At 42.4% G+C, this 17,975-nt stretch overlaps 1 protein-coding gene across 1 annotated transcript in view; it reads right to left on the bottom strand.

Annotated features, from left to right (window-relative positions):
* Window positions 1–373: 373 nt before the first annotated feature.
* Window positions 374–17,975, bottom strand: part of WIF1 (WNT inhibitory factor 1) — a 47,637-nt gene continuing 30,035 nt past the window's right edge. The window contains exons 4-10 of the mRNA XM_074572640.1: window positions 16,520–16,660; window positions 12,530–12,625; window positions 10,789–10,884; window positions 9,299–9,394; window positions 4,203–4,298; window positions 3,465–3,560; window positions 374–1,211 (exon numbers count right to left, since the gene is read on the bottom strand). Coding sequence (XP_074428741.1) covers window positions 1,090–1,211; window positions 3,465–3,560; window positions 4,203–4,298; window positions 9,299–9,394; window positions 10,789–10,884; window positions 12,530–12,625; window positions 16,520–16,660 — 743 coding nt within the window. The 3' untranslated portion in view covers window positions 374–1,089. The remainder of the gene's footprint in view (window positions 1,212–3,464; window positions 3,561–4,202; window positions 4,299–9,298; window positions 9,395–10,788; window positions 10,885–12,529; window positions 12,626–16,519; window positions 16,661–17,975) is intronic.

The raw sequence follows: 17,975 nt of genomic DNA on the forward strand, positions 1-17,975 counted from the left end.
CTCCCAAGTAACAAGTGATAGAAGAGGAAATGGCCTCAAGTTGTGCCAGGGGAGGTTTAGATTGGATATTAGGGAAAAAATTCTTCACCAAAAGGGTTGTGAAGCATTGGAACAAGCTGCCCAGGGAAGTGGTTGAGTCACCATCCCTGGAGGTATTTAAAAGACAAGTAGATGTAGTGCTGAGGGACATAGTTTAGTGGTGGACTTGGCAGTGCTAGGCTGATGGTTGGACTCAATGATCTTGAAGGTCGCTTTCAACCTGGACAATGCTACGATTCTATACAGCTCTGCCACTATTTTATGAGGGTGCTCTAGAGAAGCCATCGTTCCAACCCAGCGCCAGTGAGCCCGGAGCAGGCCACACAGAGCAGTACTCAAAAAACTAAAGCAGCTTCTTTATTTTACACATACCCATCAGTATAAAAAGTTTGTTACATAAGAGCTGTTTTGTTTACAATATATTATATTGCTTCAAGCTGATACAGAAAGTTCATACATTATAGTTCTACTTTGTTTACAATATATTATGTTGCTTAAATGGCACCACCATGGTGTATTTTAGTACACAGTACTTTGCAAAATTGCAAGGCCAAAAATAACATTGAATTGAGTTATTCAGTTTTTAAATTAGGTAACTTATTTATTTTATTTATTTTTCTTAGGGAAAAGTCTAAATACACAATAGCAAAAATGTAAAAAGCACCTTTCTTTTGTCTTAGGCAAATTAAATCTGTAGTCATTGAAATGATTCAGGTTAGCATCTATGAAGCTTTCTGCTTGAATATTGTTACTTAATTTTTGGAAAATATTTGCAGCTATATAATCAAAAAAGGAAGTTTAAACATAACTGAAGTATAGTACAAAACACCATTGAAAGCACTGAAAGAAGAAGCCTATATAATCATGCTATAGAAGTATTTATAAAACTTAAAAGGAATAGTAAATATCAGCTCAGTGGTTTATAATGAAGCTAATAAAATTCCAGCCGGTAATCTTAACTGTAATGAACAGCGTTTTAACATTCAATCCATGAGAGGTTAATGAAGGCTATGAACTTTGTGTAACTCGAACCGTTTCAGATGTTGGAGTTCACCAGATATAATTGGATTCGGGTGGAACATGCCTCTCCTCGGCCTTTTTCGGCGAAGGCGTGTGCTGCCTGTGCTTGCTGCCTGCTGGCCTCAGGGCGCTCAGACCGCTGGCTCCGTACCCTGGAAAATTATCCAGTTCAAGAGAAAAGAAACCACAGAAGCAGGATTGTGATCCACCGCTAATATTTCAAGTGGAAACACTCCCCCCCCCCAGTTCAAACAAAGGATTTTGCTACTTTGCCTTACGCAAGTGCTCGCCCCTCTCTGCGCCCCCCGGGATGGACGAGGTGCTGCCAGATGTAGAGATGCTCTCGCCTCGCCAGGGAGCCCAGGGGACCATCAGCGTGCCCAGGCTGTCACTCAGCCCTGGGTTCACACATGCACAGTCCACGTCAGTGGGTGACAGTCACACTGATCTGCTGGCGATGGGCTCTAAAGAGGGGCGTAAGAATCCCCCCCAGGACAATCTGCACCAGCTACCTGAGCTTGGCTTCAGTTTATGGCTGAATGCAAGGAGAAAGAACAGCATCGACAATAAACACCTACAGGGGGAAAAAAAGCAGTCTGAAACAGGCTTAGCAGAGCTGCTTTGTTGTGGAAAATGAAAACAAACAATAAAAACGGAATCCCAAGTATTATGTTGTAATTATTTATAGTTTCACTTACCCATCTCATTACTTAAAGCTCATGGAAATTACTTTGAAAACCTGAGTACCACGTTCAATTTTTTTTATCCACTTCTTTTTAAGAAAACAGCTTTACCACAGAGCCATTCATTTGATGGAGTATGGAGCAAGTCTCTTAAATTAACTATAAATCTCCTCCCAAGATCAGGAGATGTTTGGTTTTAGCTGAAAAGAGTGAATTGCAGTGCACGAAGACTTGCATGAGCAATTTAAGCCCTACATTGGCACTTAAAATGGGGGTGAATTTTACCCAAACGGCCTGTTCTCAGTTTCTTTGCTGAATACAAAGAGACTTTTGCAGTGTTAAACACAGTGGGACTGTACCCAAATGTCAAGTAATTGAAGATGGAAAACCTCGGAGCTGACAATGAAGTGTGGCTATTGATTCCTCATAACACGGCAGTCACGAGTTTTGGTTTTGTTGTACTGGTAATTACTTCTTTGGGGATCTTCATCCATAGTACATATTTTTTCACTTGCTATCTCAGTTCTTTATGAGAAGCGTATTACAAGAAGATACATTTTTTCTAACCATAACTTATATTAATGGTATTTCTCCTTCAGGGAATGACATAAATACTTAATACTTATATACAGGTCCACTAGCCAACAGCAGAAAAGTGGACCCCCCAAACCTAATTTTCACAGCATAATCCATTTTAGTTAGATAATACTGATTTTTTAATGAAACAACTATATTTATTCTAACACATTTTAATGTGATACAAATCACAGGCATCACCAGCATTTAATAAAAATGATTATTCAGTTGATGCTGCAATGTAAGATTCACGTTTCTTATGGCTAATTCGTGGATTTTATAGCTGCAAGTGTTTTTAACTTTTTTATTATTGTTGATACTTAAAACATTAAATGTGAATCATTAGCTAACAGTGTTTAAGATAAACATTAATACTTCATGAAAAAAGGCACAGAATGTCTCTTGAAGGTCTGCTGCTACAGCAGCATTGCACATGAAATATAAAATTAAATCCGAAGTTCTTACTGGATATACCCAATTGCCTTTCACATAATTTTATCGTGCTACTCTAAATCCAGTGAAATGATCAGTTGCCTCACTGGGTGTCAAATGGGTCAATAAGCACAACAGAAATCAATTTTAAGGACTTTGACTTTGCTTTGGGACAATACCTTTTGTGGTCTGTGGAGGATGGGTGGGGAAGGGGAGGAGAAAATGCTGAAGTCAGGAAGCATAATCTTGTGTAACTCTTCAAGTTTTCCCCAAAGTTTCTGAAGGACATTTCATTTTTTCTAAGTTTTAATCAATCAGCTTTAAAGCCTGACAGAGTTTTATTTCTAAAAATGCCTACCCAACATTTTAAAGCCAGCTGACATTACTGAGGAGTACTGAAGGAGTTTAAATCCCTCACAAACCATGGGTGGAAGACACATGAGGTCATCTAGAAATCTGGTTAATACCAGATTCTGGAATTTCTAATACAAGGGTGATCTTGGTAAAACACTTTTAAATGATTCTGAGGTTTTTTTAAGTAGGTAAAGTTACGGAGTCTTGAAAATCTTCATTTTATTATTTGGATTAAAGATTAGAAAAAATGGAGTGCGGTATCGTTAATGATGCTGGAAAGGCTCTTGAAGCGGTCATTTCTGTATAACATCAGATGTGTAAGACCCCGATTAGGGCTCTCAGGGTTTGTTTATCACTTACTTTTATTGCAGTGTCTCCCGTGCCAGCCTTCTTTGCACTGGCATTTGTTGGGCTCAGTGCAGGTGCCGTAGAGGCCACAGCCGGGTTCGCAGACAGCTGTAAGAAAGCGAGGGCATACGCCTGACCTCTTGACATTTCATCCAGAGGCAGAGTTGCATATTTGCAAATATTTGCATATTTTCTTTCCCTGCTGTTGCTCCTCAGCATGGGTTGGTCCTGGCATGGGCGGGGGCTCTCACAGTAAATCTGTGACTTTGCATTGAGCGTGTGCAGAGCCCCAGAACATCTCACCCCCCCAGTTCCCCTGCAAGGTCTGGCTCAGTCTCTGGCAGAGAGAAGCAGGCAGAACAGCAGAGCTGAGCGTACACCAGAATTGGTGGGAGAAGGAGGGAAGCCCCCAGCATCCCTCTCACAAGTTCTCCCATTGGATTTTAATGTTTCAATGCATGGACATTTTATTAAGCATTTCTCTATTACTAAACTGCTATTACTGAGCCGAAACATTGCTGTTTCATAGAAAGTCAGACTACAGAAGAGACTGTGGGGAGGCTTTTGTGAAAAAACGTTTCTGTTCTCATAATTCCCTTAAGTCTGATGTATGCTGTACGTCCAGAAAGTAAATTAATCTGAAATACTTTGACAACAAACAATTAGTGATGACATTATGTAGAAAGATACTGTACAGCCAGCCTGATGCTCCTTCAACAAGGACTGACGGAGTGGCTCTCTGGTACTTACGCTTTGAACACAGGTCTCCCTGGTAGCCTTTGGAGCACTTGCATTTATTCTTACCGGTACATTTGCCTCCATTTCGACAGGGCTGATGGCATTTACCTATAAGTCAAAAACAATGGTCTCAGTCCCCTGCACCTACCGCAGACAAGTGTCTGAGAAGCCTGCCTTGTGCCCCAAAACCTCCTTAGATGCCGGTGTAAGAGTGTGCACTATGGATCAGTTTTGTTTAATATCTTTATCAACGATCTGGATGAGGGGATTGAGTGCACCCTCAGTAAGTTTGCAGATGACACCAAACTAGGTGGGAGTGTTGAACTGCTTGAGGGCAGGAAGGCTCTACAGAGGGACCTGGACAGGCCGGATCGATGGGCCAAGGCCAACTGTATGAGGTTTAATAAGGCCAAGTGCCAGGTCCTGCATTTCGGTCACAACCCCAAGCAACGCTACAGGCTTGGGGAAGAGTGGCTGGAAAGCTGCACAGCAGAAAAGGACCTGGGGGTGCTGGTGGACGGCCAGCTTAACATGGGCCAGCAGTGTGCCCAGATGGCCAAGAAGGCCAACAGCATTCTGGCTTGTATCAGGAACAGCGTGGCCAGCAGGAGCAGGGAAGTGATGGTGCCTCTGTACTCGGCACTGGTGAGGCCTCACCTCGAGTGCTGTGTTCAGTTCTGGGCCCCTCTGTACAAGAGGGACATTGAAGTCCTGGAGTGTGTCCAGAGGAGAGCTACCAGGCTGGTGAGGGGTCTGGAGACCAGGTCATATGAGGAGAGGCTGAGGGAGCTGGGCATGTTTAGCTTGGAGAAGAGGAGGCTGAGGGGAGACCTCATTGCCCTCTACAACTACCTGAAAGGAGGTTGGAGAGAGGTGGGTGTTGGCCTCTTCTCCCAGGTGAATAATGACAGGACCAGAGGAAATGGTCTGAAGTTGGGGCAGGGGAGGTTTAGATTAGATATTAGGAAGAATTACTTTACTGAAAGAGTGGTCAGGCACTGGAACAGCCTGCCCAGGGAGGTGGTTGAGTCACCATCCCTGGAGGTGTTTAAGAAACGTGTAGATGTGGCACTTCAGGGCATGCTCTAGTGGCAGAGATTGTAGGTTGTTTCTTTGTGTGTGTATGGTTGGTCTTGATGATCTCAAAGGTCCTTTCCAACCATGAAGATTCTATGATTCTATGATCCATCAGGAAGACTCTGCTACAGGTCTGTGCTTCCAGCTTATGTGCATTCTCCTGCTTTGAAAATATGACAATAGTTTGATGTGGCCAAAGCCCATGTGTCTGTGCAGCTCTTGCCTGGATTTGTGCCACTCGGGCTCCGCAGAGTCCCCTGTGCCACCGGTCAGTATTGCCTCCTGCTCTCCTCACTCTTTGTTGGGGAGGCAACAGTGTCCAGACTCCGTTTTTGCAAAGAGTGGGATCCACACCCAGGGAGCACAAGCAGAAGAAAACATGTTGGTGTCCAAGAGAGATTTTAAGCAACAGGATGCTCAGGAACCAGCAGGTATGGCAGCTCCTTGCAGGCAATAACTCGATTGTCTGGGACCATCAGCTTGTGGCTGTGGAGCACCACAATGCTGTGGGTGGTGCAATGAGGGCTCTTCCACACCACAGCTCAGAAACTAAAGGCGCACCAAAAAAGCACGCCCTTCTTTCCTGTTTGCAAAGAACAGAGCGTCTTTGCTAACAGTAATTAGAACTGGCAGAAATTTTTCAAGGCTTTTGGTCTGGAAATTGCTTTCCCTCACATTCACACTTTGCCAAAGGAAGAGGCTGGGTCTGACACCGCTGTTTGGCCCTGGCTCGCCTGAGAGGGAGGATGTCCATGTTGGTGGAGGAGATCCACACTCAAGTTTCTGCTGGGCCTGACTCACACCAAGGGCCTTCCTCAAACTTAACATCAAGTCTCCCATCACCAGACTGTCAATCCCTTCTTATAATCTGCATTATTGAATTAATTAAATCTTCACTCATGTCTAGGAAGGGTGAGCACAGTGCCCATGTGCTAGGTCACCCCCAGGCCAAGGGACACTCACTGCCACATCCCTGGACACTCTTGGGCCATCAGGAACTACACCCTCAGACTCTTGCCTCCTCAGTGGCCATATGTATTAGTGCAGCTTGTCTCACTGTCATCCAAAACCTTTTTTCATCTTTTCCAATCCCAAAACATTTTCTAGATTCTTCAGAAAAGATGAAAAAAGCCCTTCCTAGATTTAGCACTAATATTTACCTGAATCTGTGAGCAATCAAAAACTAGAACCTGGAGCAGCAAACTGCTTCTTTTCCTTACCTTTTTTTTTAAAAAAAGGATGTTAACTGAGACTTGCACATGATAATTTAAGCATCAACGCTGGCTTGCTGTGCTGAAAACCTTGGCACATGCACTCATCTCATGACCTGCCCCCCTGGGACCTCAGTACCCCAGGTAGTGCTTGCTCAGCTCTCAATGCTGGCAGGCTTCTGCCATGCATGTGTGTATTGTCAATATAAAAGAAACATTTGTTCCTAATGTGCATAATTATTTTAATAGCCCTGAAATAAGCTTCATAACCAAACAACGCAACAAATGTGCTAAGGAGAGTTTCTGCAAAAGCACAATTTCCCCGCAGGAGACTCTGGAGAGTGAACCTTTAGGTATTCTAATTTGCAAGCATTTGGATCCCAAGTAATTAACAACCCAAAAGAGCAATGCTAAGGAAATCCAGGAATTTTCCTCGTTCTTGAAGTAGATCTGGAGAATATGGGTCAAGGGGTGTGATACCAACTTCGACTGAGTTGCATTAGGCAAGTGTTTGGCTCAAAACAGCTCAATTAACTTTGGACTAAGATATTTCCACAGAATGAAGGAAAGAATAATAACTCTCTCTAGTATTGACTAAGAAATGGGAAAAGCAACAAAACAGACAAGTGGGGGAGGAATCCAAAACAAAGCAAAACTCTCTGGACTCAAACTGAAACACTAATTAGAGACAATGCATAACTATAGCTAGAAAAAATCTGGAAGACTGTGAAGGCTTGTTAGTGTAGTAGACTGGATCCAGTACATTTCCCAGGAGTCTTAGAGAGTGATTCAACTATTAGACAACCACTCAATATCTTTGAGCAATATTAAAAAAATACCCAAAAAACCAACTTTGCCATTTTCAGAAGATGGCTTTCTGCCTGCCGAAAGGTTTTCTCCCCTTGTTATTTCAAGACCCCCATGACTGAATGTAGCTGGCCCTGGATCTAAGAAATCAGACTGAGTTGTGTTTCTCCTCTGGTGTTTCTAAGCCTTGTCTAGCATTTCTTGCAGTCTTCCACTGTTGTGCTGGCACTGGTGCTGTGCCCAGAGGTGGCAGCAGCCATCAATCATGGTCTAACAATTACTGTCCCAGCTTCACAAAAGCCAAGGCAAGTGCATAGCTTTCCTTGCTCCCATCAACATGATCCCAGTTTAGCTCTTAGCTGATTTTTTTTTTCCTTTCCTTTGTACAGAAACTAGTTTAATGCAAGTGCTTTAATTAATTTAACTTGAGTTGCACAGGTAAGCCTTTGCAAGAAGCCAAAGTCAGTTGTACCTATCCCAACTCGCAGTAGACAACAATGAGCTTAAGAGCCCCTGGGACAGGCCAGTTAAGTGCAGCACCCTTAATTATACGTGCTGTAATACCAGTTCTAAGAATTGTCTTCAAAAAACCACCATTGACATAAAATACATGCTTCTCAAACTTTGAACCAAGCCTTATTCATTATCTGAGAAGTATCAGCAGTTGACTTCTTGGGGACTGAAGAAAGAAATGAGATTCTGTCAGACTGTAAAATTTGAATTTGATGTAAGCAAAGGTAAATTCAGTGGAAACCCACACTGTTGTTCTTGCTGACATCTCATCTTTATTAATTTAATAACAATAAAGCTTCCTTTTGGCTCCAGTTTTGATTAGGTAAAAGGAGTTGCAAAATGCCTTGTAATGTATAGAAATATGGTGAAACATTTACATACATCTACTGTTTATCTAAACATAAATACTGAGCAAAACCCAGGTCTTATGGTATCTATGTTCTTCCTTTGCACAGTAATTCATTTATTGTCCTGTACTGACTGACAGCGCATTGGAGTTTATTTCCATGTGTTTCCAAAGTATTTGATGATACAGATTTCATAACCATGAGAGGAGCCTGTCTCTAGTGATAAATATTAAGAAATCAGCTCTTACGTACCCCAGGCCAAATGGAGATCTCCATGCTCCTGTGAAGGCGCTGGGGAACGTCAGTGAGATTATTTACAGCAGGGGAAGCTCCTTGCACAGTGTCCTCTTAGAATCTCTAAGCCCAGAAAGAACAGCCTGGGTGTATGTTCTCAAAACCGAAATGCTCATACTCTATTCAAGTGTGGGGAACTATAGAATTAATCCAATTTAACAGAGCTGTGAGAAAACTCTTCTTTTAGTGAGATCAAATACTTGACAGCTGACCTCCCAGGTCTGTTCCAGCCTGGCCGTATCTCCGCCCCCAGCTTTACACAGCACACTTAGATCAGCCATGAGCTAAAATATTTTGAATCTCTTTGATGCTAAACTTCTGAAAATGGCAAGTCTTTTGATGTTTGCGACACGGATTTTCAAGTCGCCATGTGAATGCAACTTAATACGTGAAGTGAAAGCTCCCAGCTCTTACGGTTCAGTCCTCCCTTTGCCCCAAAACCCTTCCATTCCCAGATTATAGCAGCCCTTTCAAAGGTGCGGGCTCAAACCTAATCTGCTGTGCCCAAGTGCGAATTGCTGTTAATGTTTGAAAATAGCGGCTCCACATGGGCTTGGCACAGCAGCACATCTGTCTGCCGCAGGGCATTGCTTGCATACTTATGGCTTGAGGGTTGTTACCAAGCCCAGTAACTAGTAAAAACAAAACAAGGTATGGGATGAGATGGCCTAGCAAGGTGTCAAATTTATCAGTAAGAAACGCGTTTGGAGTCATGCGGCATCTGACTCCGAGGGCCCCAACCTGCCCTGTGGGACCCTCGCTGTGAGCCCAGCAGAAGCAGGGGGCGCTTCATCCTTCAGACACTGGCACTAGAATGAGTCGATGTTAGCGAAAGCAAGCACAGGGAGATGATACTCACTAATTTCGCATTGGTCTCCTTCGTAGCCCGAAGGACAGATGCATTTTCCCAGGTAGAAACACGTTCCTCCGTTGAAACAGGTTGTTGTACAGTTTGCTGAAACAAAATAGGAATGAACTAAGTCACTAATATGAGCTCAGTCCGACTTGGCTGTAATGTTTTCTGCTGCTCATCATAAATAAGCATGGAGTAGGTTTAAAAAAGTTGCATTAATATCTTTTCATCTGGTTTAGAAAGGAAGACTGAAACGTGGGGCTTTTTTTTCCTACAGATTGTTTTACATGGGCACGCACACAAGTCAATATAGAAAGAGACAAGTGAACAATACAGCAATGAGATCCCCGAGGACAGATCGTGTTACATCTTTATCAAACCTCACATATAAAGCCCGTTGAAGGACCAAGTCGCTATCGCTAGTGAAACTGCCAGTGTCTGATAAAAGGAGCACAACCTAGGACTGGGAGTAACTTCTACGAGAGGACACTTCATTAACGCTTCTTAATTAGTGCCTTGGGATATTTGAGGTTTAACTAGAAAGAAACACGTGTAAGTTTTTGCTGTGTGGTGACACAGATGCAAATGCTGTGTCTCACCTGCCAAATTACTTACATTGTATTAGACATGACTTTTTGCCAAACCGCTGGGATTCACATTAATCTTACAATTCACTATCTTTCAAGACATTGGGAGAATTTCATTAAAGTGCATTTTGGAAACAGTTTTTAAATACAGTAAAGGTCTCATCAAGGACTAGATACAAGTCAGAAGGACTTTGACCACAACCATTTGTGCAAGCATACCTAAAGGCCTAGGGAGGTTCCCATTATTTTGCTGGTAAGTCCACAAGGAACTTTTGCATTTTGTCATTACTTCATACAGTTCTGCAACAGTAAATGCAACATGATGTTCTGTAATCTTCTCTGCCATGAGCAGGCCAGTTATAGTTCTACAGGAAACTACTTGTTTTTTAATACATGGTAGCATGGACTGTTCCAAATTACTGTTCTAAACAACTGATTCTTCCTTTTTATCCTTCCTGTGCCTCAATGCAACGAAAATGAACACAGCACATATTTATTCATGTGTCCAGATGCAGCAAATTAATGGACTAACTAATTAGTAAAACTAATTTTACTCCATGAAACTAGAGTTCAAATAGTGATGACTGTTTTTCCCAGGCCAGAAATATAAGTGAATTTAGTGGCAGGTCGCACAGCTTTCAATGGATCAACTAAAGAGATTACCTAAATTACCCTTCACTGAGCTAGTGTATATGGATGCCGGCACATCCAGCTGTGAAAGCACTTCCAGCAGCTCCCAGGTTGTGCCAAAGCATCTATTTGAGAAATCACAAAACGACGTGTTTTAAAACTTACTTAATTCATCACTTGCCTGACTTTCCAAAATCCGGTCCTAGAAGGAAACTAACACAGGGGAATAAAGAGATGTTGATGGATATGGAGCCTGGGGTGGAGTTAGATGGTGGTTACCTTTGTCGCAGTTGATGCCGTAGAACCCTGGGGGGCAGATGCAGAGGCCAGGTGTAATGCAGAGCCCTCCGTTCATGCAGCGAGGAGCACACAGCGCTGAGGAGCAGGAGGAACAGAAAAAACATCACCGGTGTGATAGCAATTGTCTATTTGAGTACACAGCACATTGCCCCCTTAAGCTACTTTTCCTTCTACTGAATGTAACGACTCATTTTTGTAAAGCATCTTTGTAAGTGGGTTAAATCAATTACATCTCTGGTTTGTATCTGGCAATTTGTATATAGCTTTACTAAAAAAGTGAAGATTCAATTATGTTCAAATCCACTTACATATGTTCAAATTCTCTATGCAAGCAGAAATTGCCTCTTGTACCATTTAATTCCAAACTGGGAAGGGCAAAGTGCCCACCTACACCCTCTGGATATCTGAAGTCCCTTTCTCTCTATAACTAGACCCTGGTGCTGCAGCTGGTGCCTCAGCTCTGCAGACAGGACCGCCTCGTTGGGGGCTGCGCTCAGAGGTGTCAGCAATTCAGTGGGGTTCCCAGGACGGCTTTACATTGAACCCTCCCTTCTCCCTCTGCATACCCGAGCATAATCATGGATACCTAATTTAGGCTAGGGGAGACTGTCACGTGGCCTGGTTTGGTGGCCAAACTGTTATGCACACTCCCTGTGAACCCTCTCCAGAGCTTGTCTGCTCTCCCAAGCCTTCTCTGAAGTTGTGGCCACCCCCACCAGGGTCTTCCAGGGAGGCACATCAGGTGGCAATGTTTCGTTCCGTGGTTACTCACAACTGGTACACGGAGTGAGGCTGGGGCCATACTAGTGAGTTAAACAGCACCCAGGAATAGGGCCAAGCAGGGGCACAGGATCATCCATCTTGTGAAATAGTTGGTGCCATTCCTGGTATGGCTTTGTCCCTGGCCAACCAGCAAACCCTCGTGGGCACAGCCCCTTGGCGAGCAGAGGCCATGGGCTCCTCCCAGCAGGGAGTTTGGAGGGTGGTTTTTTTGGAAGGTGAGAGAGTTTATTAAACATATGCATGCAAACTGCACCATCCCAGTTGGCCTCCAGGCCAGAGAACTCATCCTTTGGACTTAGTATTTTGGATGTAGCCAGAGCATCTGGGAGCTCTGTGAAGGATGCCATTGGAATAGGATGCCCATGGGGATGGTTTGCTCCATCTCAAGTCACCCCCGGGAGGGTCTGCCACTGGAGGAGGTGAAGGAAGAGACAGGAGGAAGAGCTAATTCTGTTGCCAAGTCACTCAATTTCTTGGTCCCTCACTCCTGGAAATGTCGTTTGGGGCTCTTAATCACTAATGGAAAGGAAAAGGAGACTCTTTCCTTCATCTTCCACATCTTTGTTGTCAGCCTGCCTCCAACTTAGATCTTATCTCCAAATAAACAAATGCTGAACAACAAAAGTCCCGTACTTTGTTTCCCATTAGTAGAAGAATTTTATTTAATCTTTTTGCCAGATGGATTCCCTGTGATGAAGGATCACTTAACTATTGTGTCAGTTTTTGTTAAAAGCAATCTCTTAGAGAGAAAACATCTTTCTTGTAAGCAGTTCATGTTGATCACGGATGATGACATTAATTCTCTTACATGTGTGGACTCAAAATATATGAAATCTTTGGAATAGGCCATTCTTTTAGGAGAAGCTACGGTGCAGTAGCTACAGTTTTGTTGAGATTATGGTAAAGAAGACATTTGAGTAGATTTTTTTAAAATTACCTTTCTCACAATGAGGCCCGTAAAATCCATCTGGACATTCACAGACATGTCTTTCGTTGCAAAAACCTCCATTTCTGCATCCTCCTGGACACTCCGCTTCATAAAATATAACAACAATCTTAATTGGGTACTACATACTTCAACTGTCAGCCAACTTTTGGTAGGATCAATATATTTCTTTGACACAACAGTAAAAATATTTGCTGACAGACAGGCATATGCTGACAGGAATGGAAGTTCAGCTAAGACCTCCTAAAGAGAAATGAGTTTATTTTTTGTTAGTCTACAAATAGAGGTTTCATCACGCATTTATACAAATGGACGATGTACTTGATGACAGATCATGCATTTCCATTGCTCTGCTCTTCTGCAAGTGCATGAGCAACGTGGATGCTCTGCACAATCCAGCACTTTCTCCTCTGTGTGGAAACAAGCAGGAAGCCAATGCTGGACTTGCATTGCTGGTTAGACCTGCCCTTAATATGCAGGACCAGTTTCAATTTCTTCAGCCTTAATTAGACTGCACTGCAACTTGCATTGAATTAATAACTACATCTTTTACTCCTGAGGTGACAAAGTGATGAAATCTGTATTCAAATGACAGAGTCAGCTTCAAGGCTAGACGAAAGAAGGTCAGAAGGGAAGATGAAAGCACTCCTGCACAGTGGTCCTATATCATCATCCAACTCATGCACACCTCAACTACCAATCAAACACTGGTTAAAGCATTTGGCAACACTGGTTGCATTATGCAAGGATGAAAAATACCTCTCTGTACCATCACCATCCTCAAAACACCAGAGTCCATCAAACAAGAGGCAAAACAAATTGAACCCTATGGAACCCCATGAAAACAAGACTGCTGGCTAGAAAAACAATGGATCAAAAATACCTTCCTGGATCTCTCACAGAGAAGACGACAGGCAGGAGAGGCTGCCTACTCCCATTAGAAAAAGTGAACATCACTTGGGATCAGTGGCACCAGGGCCTCAGGGCAGCTTTAGCAGAGTAGGCATGACCTTCTCATCTTGATGCTACGCTGGATGACACTCCAAGTGACAAGGTTCAAAAACTCTGAGGTAGACCAATATGTCTTAACCCAAACTCAAAGGCCACCTGTTAGACAGCAAATGGCTGTAACGTTGGCATCATGTCTTTTTATTTTCCTTTAGTATAACAGTGCTGTGAACATATGCGACTGCCAACACCTGCCAACAGCATCCTTACCTCTTTTCCATTGCCTCATCAGGAAGTGCTGGCACCCGCCATACCTGGGCTGTAAAGATATACCAGGAATTCACACCGATTCCCAACTGAATAATACCTGAGTTCAAACTGAAGCAGTTTGAACCTTTAAGGTGCATTGTTTAAATTGGCAAGGAGAAGCAGGCTGTCTATAAACCCAAATGGGCCAGGTTGCCTGAGACATTTTTGCAGCCCACAGAGATTCTTTAAACTGTATCTCCTATTCACACAGAGGAAAACATAAACCTGGACTCAAAAAAATGGAATGATTCTCCCTTCTTCTAATATTTGAGGCAGATGGCATATCTGTTAATTAGGCTCATACACAAATAAACTTTTGTTTTTTAAAATTTATCTAACAGCTGATTAGAGCCACAGGACATGATGGCTGCTGTAAGTATGTGCAGTGTTCTGCTGCACTCTCTATTCAGTGGAATATGAAGGGCAACTCCGAGATTAAACAAAAGGAAAGAATATATGATGTACTTGGGCAGGTGGCTGGATATTGTGTACAACTGACAAACAAACAGGAAGGAGGGAGGATGAAAGATGTAATTTTAAAATGCTCTTCTATCCAAGGCCATAGATACATGAATCAAAAATTGTTGCTTTGAAAGTAAAGCTGTTTGCAGCATTAGCAATAGCAGTAAATGCTTTTTGGTCTTACTGTGTTCCAACACTGTACTCTAGGACTCTTTCTGGAAATGTTTCTCACTTTGTATCCAAATGCAGAGCTGCTATTCATTACAGAAAATGTACACTTAAATACACACCATTTCAAACAGAAAAACAGGAAAACATAATTTTTCATGTGGCCACCTCTTAGCCACAAGAAAGCCTCTCCTCTCCCACAAAATTGCTCCCTCGCTCCCTTCACTTCCTCTGGTGGGGGACTTTCTGGATGGCCATGAATGACTGGAAACAGTGACCAGGGCCCCAGCAGGAGGAATCGGAGCTCCTTGCCATGAACAACATGTTCCAGAGGACGGAAACTCACCCTTACTCTAACACCAACCAGTAAGGACATTCTCATCTTCCTCAGCATCTGTCCCAAGACACTGTGGTGTCCACCTCACCGGAGAGAGGGCAAGAGTGGGAGTTATCCCAGTACAAGCTGGAAGAGATGAGGTGAGAAAATATCTCCTCTGCCCAGCTCTAGAGTTTGGGAAATCTTCCTTGCCTCTCTCAGCTGGCTCCAGGCACAAAGCACCGGGACAATAATCACCCCCAACTTTCCTGAGAGGCCATATAATGCAATACTGCTAAATTGTTAAATGTTACATCTCATATCAAAACAGTAACAACAGTAACGATGACTAATAGCACAGAAACAATAACGTGGATGAGTGCTACTACTAAACTGAGTTTGGAGCTGTGTTTAAGCCACATTTTTCCACAATACAGACCTGTAACTCTGCTTTCTCTATTAGATTACCCCAACGCTATTTCCAAAGTTTATTAATTTCAGTATCTTTGAACTGAACTGAAAATAAAAAAGATAGCAAATGTTCTGTGTTGTATTTACATCAGACACCCAACTTGGTACACGAGATCTGATTGATTTTACTTCCACTAAGCCCCCATTTTCCTTCCTGTTTCTCTGCCCACTTCTCCCCCTCCTCCACGTTCCCCGGGCTAATTGGCAGCAGCAAGGCTTCAAAGGAGACAAGCAGCTTTGCTATTTAGGTGTAGTGAGGTTTCAAAGAATAAACAGCTCCGGCTCCTGCTGCTTGATCTCTGAAGCCCCACCACCACCTATTAGCTCAGAGAAAAGAGTGCAGAGAAGAAAGTGTGGGGATGGGAATGAAGATCTAATAGGCAAAGAATAAAAAACTCTCTCTTTGTACATCAGTCCTGTCATGGCTTAATTTGATACTATTGCACACAACATGGGATAACTGCCTTATCTGAGATACTGATTTTTCAATATCCACAGCCTCAGTTCAAAGTGATAATTATAGTTGCATGTAGCGTATCAAATTAATCCAGAAAGTCTTATTACATAGTGTTTATGCTTTGTAGACTGGTTGATTAAACAGATTCCCTCCTTTCCAAGTAATCACCGCAATAACTTCATGCTGCCCTTCTTTTACCAGTGGATCCTGTGTATTGCTTGATGACCGCAAATATTGAGGACCAGCTTCCACCACGTTACCTGTATCCAAAACCAAGAGGTTGCCATCTGAGCTCTGCAGAAGGTAAAATGTTATGCAAAAATGTTCTGATTTAGGATTTTCACATTTGGTTTGGATGTGCAAGTTGAGATTTAAGCAACCGTTGAACTAAGGCTCTAACCAGTATTAATTTAAGACAGTGTCCCCACTGCAGATCCCAGAATTTCAGTTCTCCAAATTATGTGCCATTTCTGGAAATGTTAGCCTCAGCTTGTTTTCACGGGACTAGCTCTCCTCCAAGCACCTCACATAATTTGCTAACAGGTGCTTCCTGTATGATACATTTCTATTAATGTCCTTGATGTGATGAGCTATGAACAGGAGGAGAAATACCTCCAAACCAGTCTGCTAAGGGAGCAGTAGATGACAGTAAGAAAAAGGTTAGTAAGCATGTGGTAAATATACAGCAGATCCACAGACAGAGCCAGAAGAGCCTGGCATTCACCACCATTGCTACACATTGTGTGACCACTTCACTTCCGTCTTCTCTAGTCACTATCCTGAATGAAACATCAGAAAGTTAGGTGACCAGGTCTAACAGTACTTCAGCATGTCCTCTCTTTAACGTTACCTTGCTGACAGGTTTTAAAGAAGATGGCGTTCTGTGGGGTCTGGAGAATAATATTGCCTTCTGAATTCATTATGATCACATTCACTTCAAATGCGGCGACCCCATCTTGTTTTCCAAGGCAAGGAAATCCAACCTGAACAACTTAAAGGAGAATAGTAATAATAATATTGGTATTTACATGCGTATATATCTATATACATATAACTCATACATTGAAATACTAAAATATGTACGTAATATTTATATTTAAGCCTTAGAGTAATGCCATTGATGAAAACCTGCAACACAGAGATACATAGATCACCTTATTCATAGGCGGCTCCAGGACTGGAAGTACAGCAGCACAGATGAGCCTGTGCTCGTTTCCTGACATAACCCCAACAGCCTGCAGCACAGACAACGATCTTTACACAAACATACTTTTGCTTCTAGATGAGGCGATTATTCATGTGGACGTATCTAAGGACACACCAAAACAAGCTGGAAGCCTACGTTTAATTTTCAAAGCTGGGTTGATCACTTCTGTGTGTAAATTTTGCAGGCCCTCATACGCCTTCTGCAAAAACACCTTACACATTTTGGAAAAAAAAGTTACTTTAGGTATGTTTTGCTGGTTTGGATATTGCTATGAACACTTAAATGAGATACTGATTTAATCAAAACTTACTCCATAAAGTGCTGGCAAGATGGTACACCTGATAAATAAGATCATGTGTACAAATATTTAAAAAGAAGACAGAGACACGTCACTCTGACAGAACTTGTTAAGTGTAGTGACATTTGGAGACTCTCTTTCCAGGAAAAATATTCAAACACTTTTGAACTACAAAGAGTTCAAGTAAATAATTAAGGCCAGTAAATCTGGAGTATTTCAATGAGGAAGCAAGCCCGATACCTCAGAGCTATGGAATGCTCCTCTGTGATTGTCACAAGTGAACTTAAATAATCTTCAGATGAAACGATTTTATCTCTTTTCTTCAAAATTGGCTCTTCCTAGCTGCTTTATAAGTTAGATCCAGCTAACAGAAATTGTTTATTCATTTCTTCTGAAGCTGGCCTGAGATTTCAGAATTGAATATTGAGCTAACAGCCCTACATTTGGTTTGTTTTAAATTGCTTGTTATAAAATATTATGCAAGTCATAATTGGGCCATTTTTGTTATTTGTTGCCTTGGTATAATACAGAATAATTTATTGCTGAAACACATTCAGCTTCTGGTAAGTCCTACAGACGGAAAGGTCTGTTGCAGCTTTCGTTATAAAGAAATTTCACTGTTCAAGCACTTTTACACCAATCTTTTAAAAGACCATTACAAAAACCATGTAACCGTGTGGCAAGAAGGAAACTCTTACAGTGGATTAAATGCAGTTTTAATGCAGTGAACATCTTAAACTGTAGTAACCTTCTTACAGCACGACTGCAGGAAATCGGTGCTTGTATTCAGATGTGTGTCGC

The sequence above is a fragment of the Larus michahellis genome, chromosome 1 (genome assembly GCF_964199755.1).
Source record: "Larus michahellis chromosome 1, bLarMic1.1, whole genome shotgun sequence".
NCBI lineage: Eukaryota > Metazoa > Chordata > Aves > Charadriiformes > Laridae > Larus > Larus michahellis.